The sequence below is a fragment of the Ruditapes philippinarum genome, unplaced genomic scaffold (assembly GCF_026571515.1).
Source record: "Ruditapes philippinarum isolate M1 unplaced genomic scaffold, ASM2657151v2 ctg2581_1_1_1_1, whole genome shotgun sequence".
Lineage (NCBI taxonomy): Eukaryota > Metazoa > Mollusca > Bivalvia > Venerida > Veneridae > Ruditapes > Ruditapes philippinarum.
Genome location: NW_026852124.1, coordinates 41,121 through 57,383, shown reverse-complemented (window position 1 = coordinate 57,383; position 16,263 = coordinate 41,121). Strand labels below are relative to the sequence as shown.

General features: G+C 33.5%; 2 protein-coding genes across 2 annotated transcripts in view; one reads left to right on the top strand and one right to left on the bottom strand.

Annotated features, from left to right (window-relative positions):
* Positions 1 to 14,256, bottom strand: LOC132750031 (lactase/phlorizin hydrolase-like). The gene is made up of 16 exons (XM_060739975.1): positions 13,891 to 14,256; positions 12,972 to 13,090; positions 12,232 to 12,489; positions 11,787 to 11,970; positions 10,908 to 11,117; positions 9,110 to 9,233; positions 8,162 to 8,322; positions 7,513 to 7,725; positions 6,871 to 6,975; positions 6,152 to 6,279; positions 5,397 to 5,654; positions 3,854 to 4,037; positions 3,050 to 3,289; positions 2,541 to 2,667; positions 1,192 to 1,373; positions 1 to 479 (listed from the first exon to the last, which is right to left on the bottom strand). The coding sequence occupies exons 1-16, from the start codon at positions 14,030 to 14,032 to the stop codon at positions 280 to 282; spliced, it is 2,835 nt and encodes a 944-aa protein (XP_060595958.1). The 5' UTR covers positions 14,033 to 14,256; the 3' UTR covers positions 1 to 279.
* Positions 14,257 to 14,456: 200 nt separating this feature from the next.
* The window catches only part of LOC132750018 (lactase/phlorizin hydrolase-like), a 39,239-nt gene continuing 37,432 nt past the window's right edge, over positions 14,457 to 16,263 (top strand). The window contains exons 1-2 of the mRNA XM_060739965.1: positions 14,457 to 14,810; positions 15,073 to 15,119. Of these exons, the coding sequence (XP_060595948.1) occupies positions 14,654 to 14,810; positions 15,073 to 15,119 (204 nt within the window). The 5' untranslated portion in view covers positions 14,457 to 14,653. The remainder of the gene's footprint in view (positions 14,811 to 15,072; positions 15,120 to 16,263) is intronic.

Sequence of the window (16,263 nt, the reverse complement as noted above, 5' to 3'; positions counted from 1 at the left end):
TATACATGTATTTGTTAAGTCTTTATTCGAAATATTTTTCATATAATATGCTAGGTTATATTGAAATATAGGTTAATCGGATTAAATTATCATCGATGAATGATTTTGCTATAGAATTTTCATAACTGTTTTCAAATTGATTTTAACCAAGCAATTGTTTTCGGCATAACTGCTATAAAAATATATTCATGATAAAGAAGGAAAGACGTTTTACCAGAATATAACCAATTAGAAGTCAGTATATTGTAAATTATATTTAATCTAGATATTGTTAGTTTCTTAATTGCTAGAAAATCCGTTATCACGAACAAGTTTCGTATAGAATTTCCCAGAATCCTTCAGTTCCCTAGCTCTATTAGGATCTGTAAAGTTAACTTGATACAGTCCAAACTTGATAGTGTAGCCACTGGTCCATTCTAGGTTATCCATTAATGACCAGGCCATATAACCCTTCACATCACAGTTGTCAAGATGTATAGCTGAAAGAGATGATACATTTTAAAGGTTAAATTGAATACATGTATGTCACATTAAAGCAGCACGGACAAAAAACCGGTATGGACATTTCAACGTCATGATTTCACGATTTCAACTCTATAAATTAATGATTTCAACTTCATTATTCCACGATTTTAACTTTACAATTCAACTCGTGAATTAAACTTCACGAATTCACGAATTCAACTTCACGATTTCACTATTCCAACTTCACGAATTCAATATTTCAACACACATATCATAGTAACGGAAGTTTAATGACAAATGTTTGAGAATTAGCTACATGGTTAACTTATAGTTTTTATAAAGTAGATGTTAATATTGTTACAAAACGGAATCCCAAAAGAACGCCCAAAACGACAAGATTGAAAATGTTGCAGGCTCGGTTTGATTGAGCCGGTTCATTGACGGTAATGGAAAGTGCAAGTAACTGCGCACGCCCTATAGCACCGGCTTATGCAGAATTTAACATTTAAACATGCAAATGTTGACATTTTGAATTTAAAAACAAGCATATATGTGTTCTTTCAAAGAAAATCACCACCAACATCGCAAATGACTGTTGCAAAGTCTGTGACCAAAACAGACAATTACATTAAAAAGAGACAACCCCTTATAAAAGACCAACCGTGCATAGTTGAAAATGTTCAACCAAAGCAATTTATATAAAATAAATACTACCAACATTTTTACCTTTAAGCATCTCATTCGTGTAAGATTTATAATAGTTTAATCTTCCCATGTCATGTAAGCCACCATCATCCCCAAAACCATTCTCTGTTACATACACTGGGGGATTATTGTACCTATCCCGAATCCAACGTAACAAACTTCTTAATCCCCATGGATTGACTTTTAGCCAGCCCGCCCTCGATCTGTAGCATAGGAGATATAGTTTTTTGAATTACAATATATGTCTGATTCTTAACATGCCCTTGATGGGTATCATGCCTTAAAGGCACGCTCTGCCTCAGAAATCTATATTCATGAAATTCATTAGAAATGTGTAAATAATGTTTTAATAGCTGATTAAGAGCATGTAAGGTGTTTAACAGCTGAGAAAAGAAGCGGTAAATGTACAGTAATGTGTCAAAAAGGTAACAAAACGTAAACAAATTAGTATTTCGACTTCCATACAAAATACTAATTCACTATAATTATAAAACCAATTGCCAACAAAGCAAAAGGAGCAAAGGTAATTCATCTATATGGCAAATGAGTATTTTTTATGAAACTGTAACAAGATACCAAAAATAAAAACAGTTATTCAGAAATAAAAATGACAACATTTCTGAAGCATTTCAGAGGTAATATCCTCTTTCCATTAAAGGGACTCCACTGCGGTTTCTGGTTGACATAGAGGGGCTGAAAATATTTTCACGAGATTTGTGTACCATTTGATGAAGTTCTTAACCAATAACTTATGTGCAAAAATCAAATCATTTGCTCACTCCGTTTTTCCTAAATAATATTTTTATAGTTTAAAATAACCAAACTTGAAAAGCGTTGCAACGCTTTTAACTCAAAGTTGGTTAAACACCACACAAAATAATGATTATAGTTTATTAAAAGCATATTTCTCTTTTATCTCATAAATTGCATATTTATTCATTTTAAGTGAACCAATTGATATATATTCAAGAATTTAAAAGTTTATATGTTAAGGCTTCTGTATCTCAGTGGAGCCCCCAGCCTACTTTGATACTACATGTACAATACCGTAAAATTGCTATGCTAAAAGCAAATAATGTATTTAGGGAAACATATCTTTTTATGGAGTACATGCTTTGAAGAAACTCGGTGAAATATTCAGGACAGAAAGTATAAGTTTTATACGGCTTAGCCTTTATCAGGTTGGCTTAGATAATACTTGTCTTTGAAGATAAAACTATACAGCCATCTGTAGTTTAAAAAAATCAGACTATCCAATTCAACTACAATGGCCATTGAACTTGTTTCTTTGAAATAAAAAAGTATAATAGATTTTATTAGTCGATAAGAGTAATAAATAATAAGGTTGCATAGAACAGGAAAAAAATTACCCGGGCCAGCAATCGTCCGTCTTGGTGTACAGGTCCTGGTCGCCCTCATAGTTATCCCGCCTGTTGTCATGGTTATGTCTGACATACTGGGTGGTGTAATGATTCAATCCAAAAAAGTCGTAGGCGCCTTTATAGAACAAAATGAAGAGAGAAAAAGATGTTAAATAATGTATGCAAGATAATAATAACAAATGGGAACACACATTTGATTGATATTCAGTGAAAAGTCTGATTTACATTAAATTTTAACATTTCATGTTATTCTTCTTCCACTTCAATTTTATGTTCCTGAAAGTTCTGGTGTATTTTCAAGTAGACATCAGTATAGTAAAGAATGTCAAAGTTTTTGCGTCAGTATAGACAGCTATAATTTATGCCCCAACAGCAATAGTTGTCAGTGTATATAAAATTATAATGACAGGGATGACTTTTTTCTAAATCCTAAATTAAACAATTTTCTATAAACCACAGAAATATCTCTAAAACTAGATCGTAGACTACTAAATTACCGCTGTTCATTTTGATTTCCTCTTCCGTGAAGACTGGTAACCGTGACTTGCTTTTCCCTTCCTCCCGGCTTCTCTTGTCTACTACATGTCTCATAACCGCCGGGTAATCTCCGTTACCATATATTGGATTAGCAAACCATCCCAGTTTGAATTGTAGCGCGCGCTCAGCTGCGTAGCGATCCATCGATGACGTAGTACTCGGTTCCTTCCAGTCACAGTCCAGAGTAATTCCCACTTTTCCTGTAAAATTGAAATTGTTGTAGAAATGAATGCTTTGGTATTTGTTTACTAAATATTCAAGCTGCCTCGGGATTTTAAAATTTATTTGATATTTTTTAAAAGTTTGTTTGGTTTGGAATATTCAACAGATGCAATTTGGTTTGCGATGATGAAATAAGTCAAAGAAATATCATTTATACGAAACTGAAATAAACACAAACATCACACGACATATTGTTTTCTCTGAATGATTAAAGACAAGCCATAGTTCGAGTTTGTTTGAATCCAGTTAAGTAATATATCCGGCCAGTCTGTGGATATTCGGACGTACACAATGTAAGAGCGCCGACATTCGACATATCAGTGTCTTTAACTATATTTAGAAACTAATAATTTCATCTGACGTCTATGTATTTCTACTAACAAATGAAACAAATGTTGCATAGTAAGTTTGAGAAGTCCTTTCATAGATGGCAGTGGAAGTTTCAAGCTACTGTCAACGAACCTACTCCGATACCGGCTTAAGCAGCGGTCATACGTATGAATACATTATAATTTAGTCTAGAAAGCAACAGTTACACTTACCATGGTACATGTGTCTGAACAATTTATCGTAGGTATGGTAGGCTTTTACATGTGACCTGATGATGTTGTGTGCCACTCTATATACACCGTCACCAGGGCTGTTTACCCCTGGGGCAAACACGCCAATACCGTACCCAAGCCATGACACAACAAACGCTTCGTTAAATGTTAGCCACAATGGAACCTTTAATGTGTTTTATTACATGCTTTTCGGTGGTTTATAGAAATATATCAGTGATATAAAACTGGTAATTTCACTGTTTGAAACAGTGAAATTACCACTTTGATAATTTCACTGTTTTGAATTTAAGCCCCTTACCTTGTTTCAGTGAAATACAAGCGTGCACAGTACTGGGTACCAACTTAATGACGTGACGTCGTAAATGACGTCACGTTGTTTTATTATTTGGCGCGCTTTTCATTCAGTATTAGGTTTAATGTCTTTTTAAAACGTTTATTTGCATATAATAAAAAGAAAATTTGTTTAGTTTAGTGTAAGATCGAAATATATTTCACCTTGTGAACACCAAAAGTTCATATTTCACTCGTGGCTGCGCCACTCGTGAAATATACCTTTTGGTGCTCACTCGGTGAAATATATTCCGATCTTACACTGAACTAAACAAATATCCTCTATATAATATATTTTATGTATAATATAGAATGGTGGTTGCCTTTAGAAATACTTCCGAACCTTTTGAAGAGTGAAAAATGTACTCGATTTTTAATTTAAAAAAATGGATTTCTTTTGACTATTATATTACGTACCGTATGTTGATACTGACAATACATACATTATTAACTATATTTTTGTGTTTCAAAACAGCGGTCAGAGCTTGTCGTCAACGATTTATCTTTCACAAGTTAAAATCAGTTATAGCTAGTTAAAAACGTGAAAAAATCAATTTAAAAAAGTAACGTACATATTACATATTAAACAAGTTCAACGTTATTAATGTTAACCTTATTTTTTTTGTCAGTTCTTATTTCTAGTTATAAATAAGTTTTGACAATAATATAATAGCATTACTTTTGTAAAGTGATTAGTAAGGCCAGAGCTCACTATTTGAATAAAAAGTACTAGTAAACTTCTAGATCTATTTGACTGTGTGATAATTTTGGTATATGCCAACCACAAAGAATATAGAATAGAGAAAACAGAATCCATAAAGAAAGCCTTACACGTCAAGACCGAAAATGTTGCAGGTTCGGTTTGATTGAGCCTTGTAATGGACAGTAATTGTAATTGCAAGCTACTAAGCAACGCCCCCCCCCCACCCACCCCAAAACACCGCCTTAAGCAGAATTCAACATTTAACATGAACTGGTAAATTTTGAACTTTGAAACATTCGCAGGTTTTTTTTTCACATGGCGGTTATCATGGATTATCATTCCATGAAAGCGCTATATGGAACATTTAAGACTGTTCCCTGATAGAGATTCATATCATACCTACTAAAACTAACAATGTAAAAAAGCGAATTAAAAGCAAGACAAGCACAGTGCAAATGTAAACAGAATAAAATGTTCATAAGTTTTTACCCTATCACCAAATTGTTCAAAGCAGACTTGAGCATAGTCGTTAAAATAGTCAACTATACTATCGTTCTGGAAGCCGCCTATGTCCTGTAGTGCTTGTGGTAGATCCCAATGATACAGGGTCACCATTGGTGTAATCCCATTGGCTAACAGCTCATTTATCAAGTTATTGTAGTAATCAACACCCGCTTTGTTTAGTGACGTCGCTCTTCCGTCAGGTAACACACGGCTCCATGCAATAGAAAAACGGTAATGTGACGCCTGTGAATTAAAAAAAAGAAAATGTAGTTAACGATTCAAACTTATGTAATGGAAAACGGCACATCAGTTTACGAAATAACGTATTTCCTTAAATGGAAAATTAATGATAATTTATATGCGTAATTTAAAGCAGAATATCCTGTAACAAAATCTGTATAACTGATTGCCTCCTTGGATCAGGATAGAAATTGATACAAAATCTATCGTGTGAACGCCACGATAGCACAATAGAAAAATGGTATTTTTAAACTTATAGCAACCTTGCTGCTTCGTTGCAGATTTAATTGTCGCCCTAGTGCAGTAATGGGTTAACTCCTGAACTAATTCAATAGGAATTAACCCGTTACTGCATCAAGGTGTCGAAAGTGTTAAGCCAAAGACTCCATTAAGAAGTAGCTGTAAAATATATTGACCGATAAGAGGTTAAGAAACAGACTTTTTCAAATGTCATGCCGTACAATGTTGTCATATATTGTAAAAATATCAATCGGACTTACCCCTAATCTTTTAATATTTTGTACATCTTGTTTATATTTATGATAACTATCGCAGGCAACATCTCCTGTCTGGGAGTAGGCCAGTCTGTTGTTGTGGGCAAATTTATCCCAGATACTAGGACCTTTGCCTGAATAAGGAAAACACCTGGTTGTAAAAATTGTCAGAGTCATATGTCACGACAGGTTTATCATTCTATTTAAAAGACCCTGGTGACGATGAGCAGAAAGCTTCACGTTACTGTTTGACTATTTGTTTTATTAAGCAATAGTGCCAGCATGGCCTAGTGGTAAACAGATCAAACTAGTTATATAAGGACCACTAGCCGCATGGGTTCAAACCTCCTCAGTAGAACGCCGTTCTCTCCCTAGTTGGTACCAGGAACGTATTCGAGAATGTATTTATAAGCTTATTACCTTATACACAATCGAACTAAAATAAATTCTGCACAAACTCATTAAGAAATAGTAAAGAGGAATTTTCTTTTATTTACCAACTGTTACTAAAGAGTTTGAAGCAACAAGCTGTAGAAATTGCCAGGCAACGTATTCATTTGAATAACTTAAAATGTTTTACGTAAACTTTATAATTTTTCTAAATATTATTTCGTTTAAACACATTGATCGCCAAGAAAACGAATTCGAAATCAGATAATATTAGATATTAAAACAATCACTTATATATTTGAAATTTAGTACTATATTGAAAACATTAAGATTACCATCTTCGTTCCACCCTCCTTCAATCTGATATGCCGCAGTGGCCACGCCCCATGCAAAATCCTCAGGGAATTGCCTGTACATAAACTCATCTTTTTGGCGAATAACTTGAAAACAAACCATTAAATATTAGTTTGTTATTGGTGTAAAACATGAATCTGGAGCATTTAGTGTTTTTGTATTGTTTTATTAGATAAGATTCTGCTATTTTTCACTAAAATGATATTTTTTATAATTACATAAATATATGAAATAATTATGTTTTTCCACCGAAATATATCTGTGTAGCACGACTCCTATTTTCCAGTGAATAGCATTGGCTTTTATTTTCGATTTCGAAACCCTGGTAAAGGTTCCACCTCGTAATCATAGTCAGATGGTAAAATACTTTCCAAAAGGACCGGAAATAGGATTTGCGCACATCATCCGCCATTTTGTCGCCCAAATAAAACATCCGGCATTCCAAAGACAAATTAAAAAAGCAAGAACTCGCCTCCTTACCACCGATGTTTCTCAGCATTTCCCAGGGGTTGTCTGTTGCAACATCAGAGTGCAGCAGACGAGTCAGAGGCGGGATAAATATTTTCAATCACATAACCTGTATAACATGTAAAAAAACAATAACAACACATTCATATACGTACCTTCAGGAACAAAATATTTCGGATACGAAAACACGTCTCCGTTATGTGATATAAGCGTCTTGTAGTAACTTGCCGAAGCCTTTGGTATCCGTTCTTTATTTCCAAACTCCACGTGATACAGGCCGGATTTTGTTTTAAAGCCGTTTATCCAATCAAAACCGTCCAATAGCTGTGCGGCAAAGAAACCTTTTATATTAACACCATCATGCATTGCTGAAAATATAAATATTAATATCAAAGGCGTACATTTTATATAAAATGATTTTTTAAAAGAAAAATTTATAAGATAAGAAAATTTATCGTTTCTTGCAAGTGCTTTCCATATGTTTTATTCTAATATATAAAAAGCAGGACAGATTTATATAATCCAGTTTAAACGGCTGTATGTCAGTTAACAAAGGTTCTATAACAAGCGGCATATATCTCCGAATAGTCTTTTTAATTAAATAAGAATTTAAGACATTGCACAATGTCTTTCGTGGAGTAGCCATTACTTATACGAGTATATTTTTAGTTAAAAATATTTTTGACAGGCTATATTGCCTTATATAAAATGTTGTTTTCATATATAACCCGAGCCGCTATAGGTAATATTCAATAGACATTTGTGTTAAATAAACTTATATCAAATAATAATAATTCAACTAACCATTTCGTACTGCCGTCATAGTTTGTGTCATAAAGGTTATTCTGTCTTGGTCATACAACGTTCCACAATCACTGAACCCGCCATTAAACACGTGAACTACGGGGTTGTTGTATGACGTTTTTATCCATTCAAGTAAATCTCGTAGATCTACCTCAGGTGATCTGTAAGTGTTGCAAAAATGTTAATGAGGTTTCTGCATCTATTGTTAATGTATCTATACAATTTGATTCAAACATTATTGTTATATGTAAAAGTAGGATATCATTTTATTATCGCAATATTCTGCCTCTACTAGGAGTCGTATAATATTCTGAAATTTTATTCCCTTTTTTTTGTTCTTTCATTGCCATTTTGAGGTTATAACGATAACGACTTTTATTGTAAAATATATAGAGCAGTTTATGATACTGCACGTTTGTAACGTCACTTTTCATTGGATAATCGTGACGTTTATATAGTTTTATATACACGGCTGCTGTCGGCTCATGAAGAAATCTTACTTTTTTCTTTAAAAAATGATGTTTGCTGTATTATAAGTTCGTCATAAAGATTGTTGACAGGTTATATGGCCGTATATAAACGGCTGTTTGCAATATAACCCTCGCCTAGCGGCTCGGGTTATATTTACAAATAGCCGTTTATATAGGGCCATATAACCTGTCAACAATCTTTATAACTAATAGTATAAACTATGTATCGATGCACGGCTTATAGTTGCAAACTGGAAACAGCTAGTACGTATTTAGTGAGAAAATGAATGTTTCTAAAATTGCATGTATCATAAAAACCGTGTTTTGGAGATATTTTAACGTTTATAACCGTAAAGGGAAAAGAAATTCAGACACTCTTAAGCATGCATTGTTCATTGCACGTGTTTAATTGTACTGTTTTTTTAGTCGTCACGTATTTGAAAATTTTGTTTTTCCATTTACATTTACTTATTTTTACCTTTGAACAGCAGTTCCATCAATATTAATGTCGTTATAGTAACTGGTGTTAGTTTGTTGACCACGTGATTTTCCTTTTACTCTCAATGTCGTATCTTTTGTTACACCAATAAAATCGCTTGATCCTGCAAGTAATGTATTCTGTTATACTATATAGAGGATATTAAATGAGTTAAGTGCAAAACTGAATTTTAATCTTTTGAACTAGATAATAAAAATATATTATGTGAGCCTCTGGCAAGCAATTTATCACTTTTCCAAAATAAAGACTTTTTAAAGTGAAAAAGAATCATTTAACATTGGCGCGCCTATAGTATAACGCTAACATTCAGCACGTCATTACGCTAGTATGTTTGTGTAACGCAAATGACGTCACGTGAAAATATACGACTATACGGCCGTGCAATACCATTTTTACAGAGTCGCAAAAGCGGCACGGGTATGTTATATATTACAAAAAATTTTGTTTTCAAACATTTAACTGATATCACCAACACCGGTGATTGTATTGCAGAGTGTCTAAATTTAGACGTTCAGAATAGTTAAAGTTACACGTATATTTGAAATGAGATAGAACTCTTGCTCAATTCTTACACCAATAAAAAAAATTTGTTGTTGTTCCTTTTCTTTTTTTACCATTGATCACCAGTTGAAAACTCTTAGTTCATCAATTGAAGCAAACCTAATATGTATAAAGCTTGAAACGATAATTGTAAGTATTGCCACAATTAACATATATAACATGCCCAGTGATGTTCGTCACTACAGTATTATATATCAAATTGCTAACCCACTTTTGTTGATTTATGTAATATATATCTTATTAGGGATACATGGAAACACGTGAAATTCAAATCATTACTTGACAAAATCACAGATTGCTGTTGACAAAACCTTGAATAAAATAATTTATGAACTGTTGAACCTCTGACACCATCGGAACATTTTGGCTCTTATTGATAATTATCCGAAGTTTGACGGAAAAGGCCGACAAGATGCGATTATCTTTGAAATCTCTCCATGATAAAATAATGTTTTGAGAAAGTAACAACCCAAGAAAATGTTTGACCTTGGCTATGCCAACGATCCAAAACCAGAAAACTGGATCAATTACCTTTTTTTTGCGTTTTTTGTTGTCGTTTTTTTTTTGGGGGGGGGGGGGGGGGGGGCGTTTTCGAACCTTCATTCTTATCGGTCGCCACGTGACACACAAATGTATATGGCAGAAATCATTTGTTAAAACAATCATGTTGGGCTTTTACACTTACGATTCAATTCAGCATTTCTCAAAATGTTTGTTAAATTTATTTCATCTTTTGTTTAATAAAGACTTGAGCATTTATATAACAAGTTTATTGTATTTGTTAAGTCTTGGACCTGCATTGTGATATGAGATATTATCATGGTGCGGCGATTTGTCTTTGATGTTCCTCAGCTGTTATATGCCAGGAACATGCTTTATTGCTAATAAAGCACAGTGCGCTATGTCATATAATGCATACTTCTTTAGAAAAAAAGTGTACGTTATTTGGTATCTAAGTACACTTGGTTCATGTATAAGCGTGACCGTAGACAAATACCTAAGGGTCACTGGACGGTACTACATTCCGGCCTCGATCATTTTCTGTAGAGAAAACCCCTCGATGTCGCCCCAGGCCATGAAATTTCCACAGTCTCGTCGCTAAACTATAACTATAACTTAATATAATGTCCACCAAAAGATAGAATCAATTTATACATTTTTGTTCTTTGTAGCAAAACTGAATGGCTCAGTTGTCAAACATTTCTGGAAAGCTTACCTTGATTACTTTGTATTTCACGAGCAGTAAATGCCGGAAGTCTTGAATTTCCCGCCATTGTTGTTTTCATAACTTCCGGATAGTCACCAGTTCCAAAAATAGGTTCTGCAAACCAACCGGTTGTGAATTGCATAGCACGATTGACGGCCTCGCTTTCAGATGAAGATTCTGGGATCATCCACTCCGAGTTCAAAACGATTCCGGCAAGTCCTTTAATATCAAAATGAATTTATAATTTCGTATACTCAATGACGCATTTCTTTGGTGAAAAAAGTGTTTACAAATAGAAGTATTTCATTACATACGCCTAATTTATACCGTACTTCCGGGATTTATTATCGCTTCATATTAAAAGCAATTTGTCTAAATTGCACTTCTAAAAATCTCTTTTTCTTTCTTATCTAAATTTGATGATGTATTCATATTCATAAATTCCTTATTCAAACTGCCTTGAAATACTAAACTTCTTTATCATATTCTTATTAATGAAATATTGAGAATTATTGATAAAATAAAGTACGTAAACTAATTTTTCTGTATTTTCACTATGATTTTTTTTTTATCTAATTGATCTTGTATTTTTCTTACTTCAGCCAATACACATAACTTAAGGGGAAGTCTTTCGAATCGTAAGATAATAAAAGAAGAGAAAAGTATATAATAAACAGAAAATTCAAGTATTTTTACTATAAATACTGGACTTATTTTATTTCACAGTATGAAAATTATCATAGTTATTTTCATACCACTCGATGGAAATAAATCCTGTATTTATAGAAATATTGAATATCCTCTATGTACTGATATTCTAAGCATGCTATTTGGCAAGAACGGTCTTTATCCACAGTCGGACAATTTTTTTGATCATATGATTGTTACCTTTCTGTGTATTTTTGAACTCATCATTGTACACGTGATAAGCCCTAGCATGAGCTCGGATTAGGTTATGTGCTACAGTATACGGAGCTGTTCCTGGTTGTTTAATTCCCGGAGCATATTTCCCATCTACGTATCCTCTTGTAACTTCTTTCATAGGTTCATTGATGGTCACCCAGATTTTGACCTTAAATAATGCCATTGTAGCATTTTACAAACCAATCATTCCACAATAGCAGTCATATAGGGGTAGTATTATTAAGTAAATAAGTAGTTTCAGATTTAACTAATTGTTATCATTAAGCTCCGCGAGAGGGAGATGACATTGAAGGTAGGATATTAAGGGTGAATCTTTAAAATAACTATGAACCATATTCATATTTTCTTTTTCTTTTCATTTCTTAAAAACATATACAACAATATTATAGTACGTGTAAATAAAACATACATAGTCACCAAGCTCTTGGAACATCAGTCTGGCGTAAGCTTCAAACCTATCAACTGTTGTATTGTTCAACCATCCACCATTGGTTTGTAGAGCTTCCGGTAAATCAAAATGGTATAAACTTGCTACTGGTTGAATATTGTTCTTTAACAATTCGGCTACTAGATTCTTGTAATATTGCAAACCGTTGCTGTTCTTGTTACTTACAGAACCGGATGGTAAGACACGTGACCAGGATATTGAAAACTTGTAATGTGTCGCCTAAAAATATAAATGTTCAGCATTTATTATTTTTGACATAAATTTTTTTCCTGAAGAATGATGATGATAATGGTTATGATAATGATGATTAGGATGATGGTAATGATAATTATGATGATGAATTAGATGATGATACTGCTGTGATTGCTGCTGCTGTTGCTGCTGCTGATGATATTAATGATGATGATGGTTATGATGATGATGATGATGATTTAGAAGTGTCTGTTGTTACTTAAAAATGTTTAACCTTAAATAATTAAGTTGATCAGTGGTATAAATTTATGAGGTCAGATTAAAAAAGAAATTGAAAATTTTATCTAACTTCATACACATATGACAAAGACAATGCATTAATATCACATGCATTGGAAGACTTAGAATCAACCTTTCTTTCAAGTATAAATAAGCCTAACTGCTGATTACACCTGAACAATCTTTTTAATGTCATTTTATGACAAATGTCGCTCAAGTCACAAGCGTACCTTCAGTTCTTTCAGATGTTGCACGTGGTCCTTGTATCTATGGTAACTGTCACATGTATCATCACCATTATCACCTCCCTTCTGGTGCGTAAAAGTGTCCCAGATACTCGAGCCTTTTCCTGAAAACATGATAACGATAGGGTTTATATATACTTGTTAAAAAGCTAAGGGACTCAATTTCAGCTATGACCATTAGTGGTTGACGAGTCGGACTAGTAATCTAAGGATTGCTAGCTGCGTGGGTTCAAACCATGTTAGGGGCAAGCGGTTGTTTCCTTGAGCACAAAAATTCACATTCATTGCATAGTACTGGTTGGTTACAAGAACTGGTTCAAAGTATTTTAATACGCTTATAGCTTCAAACACAAACAAATTTAAATAAATAAATTTGTATAAACTAATTGCAAATAGTATTCTACAGATTTCACGTACCGCGTTTGTTGCTGTATCGTAATGACGTTATTCAACAGAGTAATGTAAGAAAGAAACAATATATTTCATGCAATTCTTTGTCTTAAACAATTCACGAAAGAAATCTGGGCAAAACCGGTAAAATGGAAATCTTACAGGTAGCCTAAATGGCAAAAATGAAAGATGTTCCAGACTCGGTTTTACAGACAGTACAAAATTTCAATTTAGTTCATACATATTTATTTAAGCTCGATTGCAAAACAAGTACCTTCAACTTATTAATGACTATTAAAACCTCTTCCTGGAATCATCCATTACTGGTGTCATATAAAGAAACATGTCAGTGACCATATTAGGGCTCGAACCAATGATCTCCGGGTTGCGAGGCAGATAGCATAAACCACTAGGTCACCATCCATTTTCTTAATGTAGCATTTATATTAAAATGCAGAAAAGTTTTTTTTTAATTGTGTAAATGATACATTATAACAAAAATTTAAATACACACCATCAGAATTCCAGCCGCCTTCAATTTGGTATGCAGCAGACGACACTCCCCATACAAAGTCATCTTGAAACGCTGCGTTAACTTCCGGTAGTGCTGCGATTGTTAAACACAAACAAGTCAGAACCACATGAGTTTGAAACATAATTGATCAATTACAGAAGAACTTACAACTTTGCATTTATTAGATATTTTAGTTGTAAGCGATTGGTAAAGAGTTATCAAATCTTTCCCATCACATCTACAGCACTCGCGCTATAAATGTCACAATTTTTGAACTTCAGGTTGTTAAATATTACGACATTTTGTAAGACATGGAGATATAGGCTCGTATTGTCCTGATATTTACTCAGAGTTTAATCCCTTAAATTTCTAACTCAGCAGACGAGATAAGGCGATATCACTTGAATGACGCGAAATTGGTTACAGAAGTATCCTTTATATATGTAGTTAATATACTTATATATAAACATATAAAATCTAGATACCGGATATGCAAAACAACCTAGCTATTCCAAAGGTGATCATGCACAACTGGAGTGCCTGTCACAAATATTTGTTTTAACAAATCCAATTTGATGTATATATATAGATAAGAGGCAAGTCATTGTACCCAGTGAAAACAGTGCAGTAAGTTTATCTAGAGGACATAGATATAAGATTTTATGCAGTTTCTTGTGACAATTTTGTCTTAAACAATACAATAGATAAAGTGGTACTTAAAAATGCATATTCTTTGATCAATTATTTGAAACATTTTAGTAAGATGGCATCTCGTGCCGTCTTTCTGTTGGTGGCTTTGATGATTTTCACAGACTACAGTGTAGCAGACGATAAGTTTATCTTTGGTCAATTCCCAGACGATTTTCGATGGGGGATTACAACATCCGTTTATAGAAATGTCACAAACGGGAACCAAACCGGTAAAATTTATAATATTCTTTGAGGTACATCTTAATGATTGAACTGGTTTTAATGAAGTCGTATTCATCAATTATATATTCCTTTAAACAGCATTTTTTTGGTAAACCTAAGTTGGTGATTATAAATTTGACAAATTAAATAAGCTAGTGTCATAATTCTAAAAATGAACATCGGCTTTTATAAGTACACATACATATGCACATGTATTCATATAAAATGCGATGTAATGTAAAATTTTGATAATTTATAATGTATTTATAGTGGACGAGATTGTTCAAGCTGACATAGATGGACTGAAGTACCTCGGGGTATAGTTTCTATCATTCTTTGTTATCGATAATATTTCTTTATCTATTCTTTATCTCAATGGGCAAAATATTATTTCAATGATTAAAGGGACTCCACTGAGGTTTAAAAGTCTAAAAACATAACATTTTAATTTCTATTATAAGTTATCTGGGAACTTTAAAGAGAAATGTTTGTAAAGATAATTAAGAAATATACTTTGAAATAAATTGAAAATCGAATTTTTGTGCTTTTCTTAGCTCGATTTGAGTGATAAGCGTTTAAACGCTTTTCATTTTTGGTCATTTTTTGACAATTTCAATAATTATTCTGGAAAAACGAAGTGCGCAAATAATCTGAAATTTTGCACAAAGATAAGTGCTCTTAACCTACATAAAATGGTACATTTATCTGGAAAAAATATTTTCAGTCCCATCATGTCAAAAAACCTCAGTGGAGCCCTTTAATGACTTATTTGTTTGCATGTTTGTTCCTAATGGTTTTTGATGTCTTACCAACTGAAAAGAACAATTTTTATTCTTCAAATCAGATTTAGCTCAACTTTTTCGAAGAAAAAAGATCGAGCCACTAGTATTGTTACAGTCATGCCGTTCGTTCAAGTACCCCAGTACCCGTTGTCTTCCATTGGTCATATGAGCCGCGCCATGACAAAACCAACATAATGGGTTCGCGACCAGCATGGATCCAGACCAGCCTGCTTATCCGCGCAGTCTGATTAGGATCCATGCTGTTCGCTTACCAACTCTATAACAAGTAGAGAAACTGATCAGACTGCGCGGATGCGCAGACTGGTCTGGATTCATGCTGGTCGCAAACGCACTATGTTGGTTTTGTCGTGACGGACGCGGCTCATATCTTTCTTTTTATTCAAACTTGAACACAACATCGCTTTGTACAAGACTGATAAGAAGACCAGACTTTACTTGACTTCTTGGTTCGACCTTTAAGGTCAATTTATTTAATTTTGCTACATTTTTGCTATAACTAGCTATATCTTTGTGATTAATCTTTAAATGATCTGACCTTTAAATGACATTGGCCGTCACGGTTGAAGTATTGTATTTTTTTCATTACTTTGTTGTTATTTACGCATTTGATTCATACTAGGACAAAACAACACATATGGCAACACCAGCATGTTGAATA

What these genes read in the sequence shown, in the direction of transcription:
- LOC132750031 (XM_060739975.1), bottom strand. Translation starts at nt 14,032, where the DNA reads ATGTTTCAAACTCATGTGGTTCTGACTTGTTTGTGTTTAACAATCGCA. An exon ending in GTTCAGACACATGTACCATG is followed by an intron (nt 3,290 to 3,853) that starts GTAAGTGTAACT and finishes TCAATTTTACAG; the next exon opens with GAAAAGTGGGAATTACTCTG. An exon ending in ACGGACGATTGCTGGCCCGG is followed by an intron (nt 1,374 to 2,540) that starts GTAATTTTTTTC and finishes CCTATGCTACAG; the next exon opens with ATCGAGGGCGGGCTGGCTAA.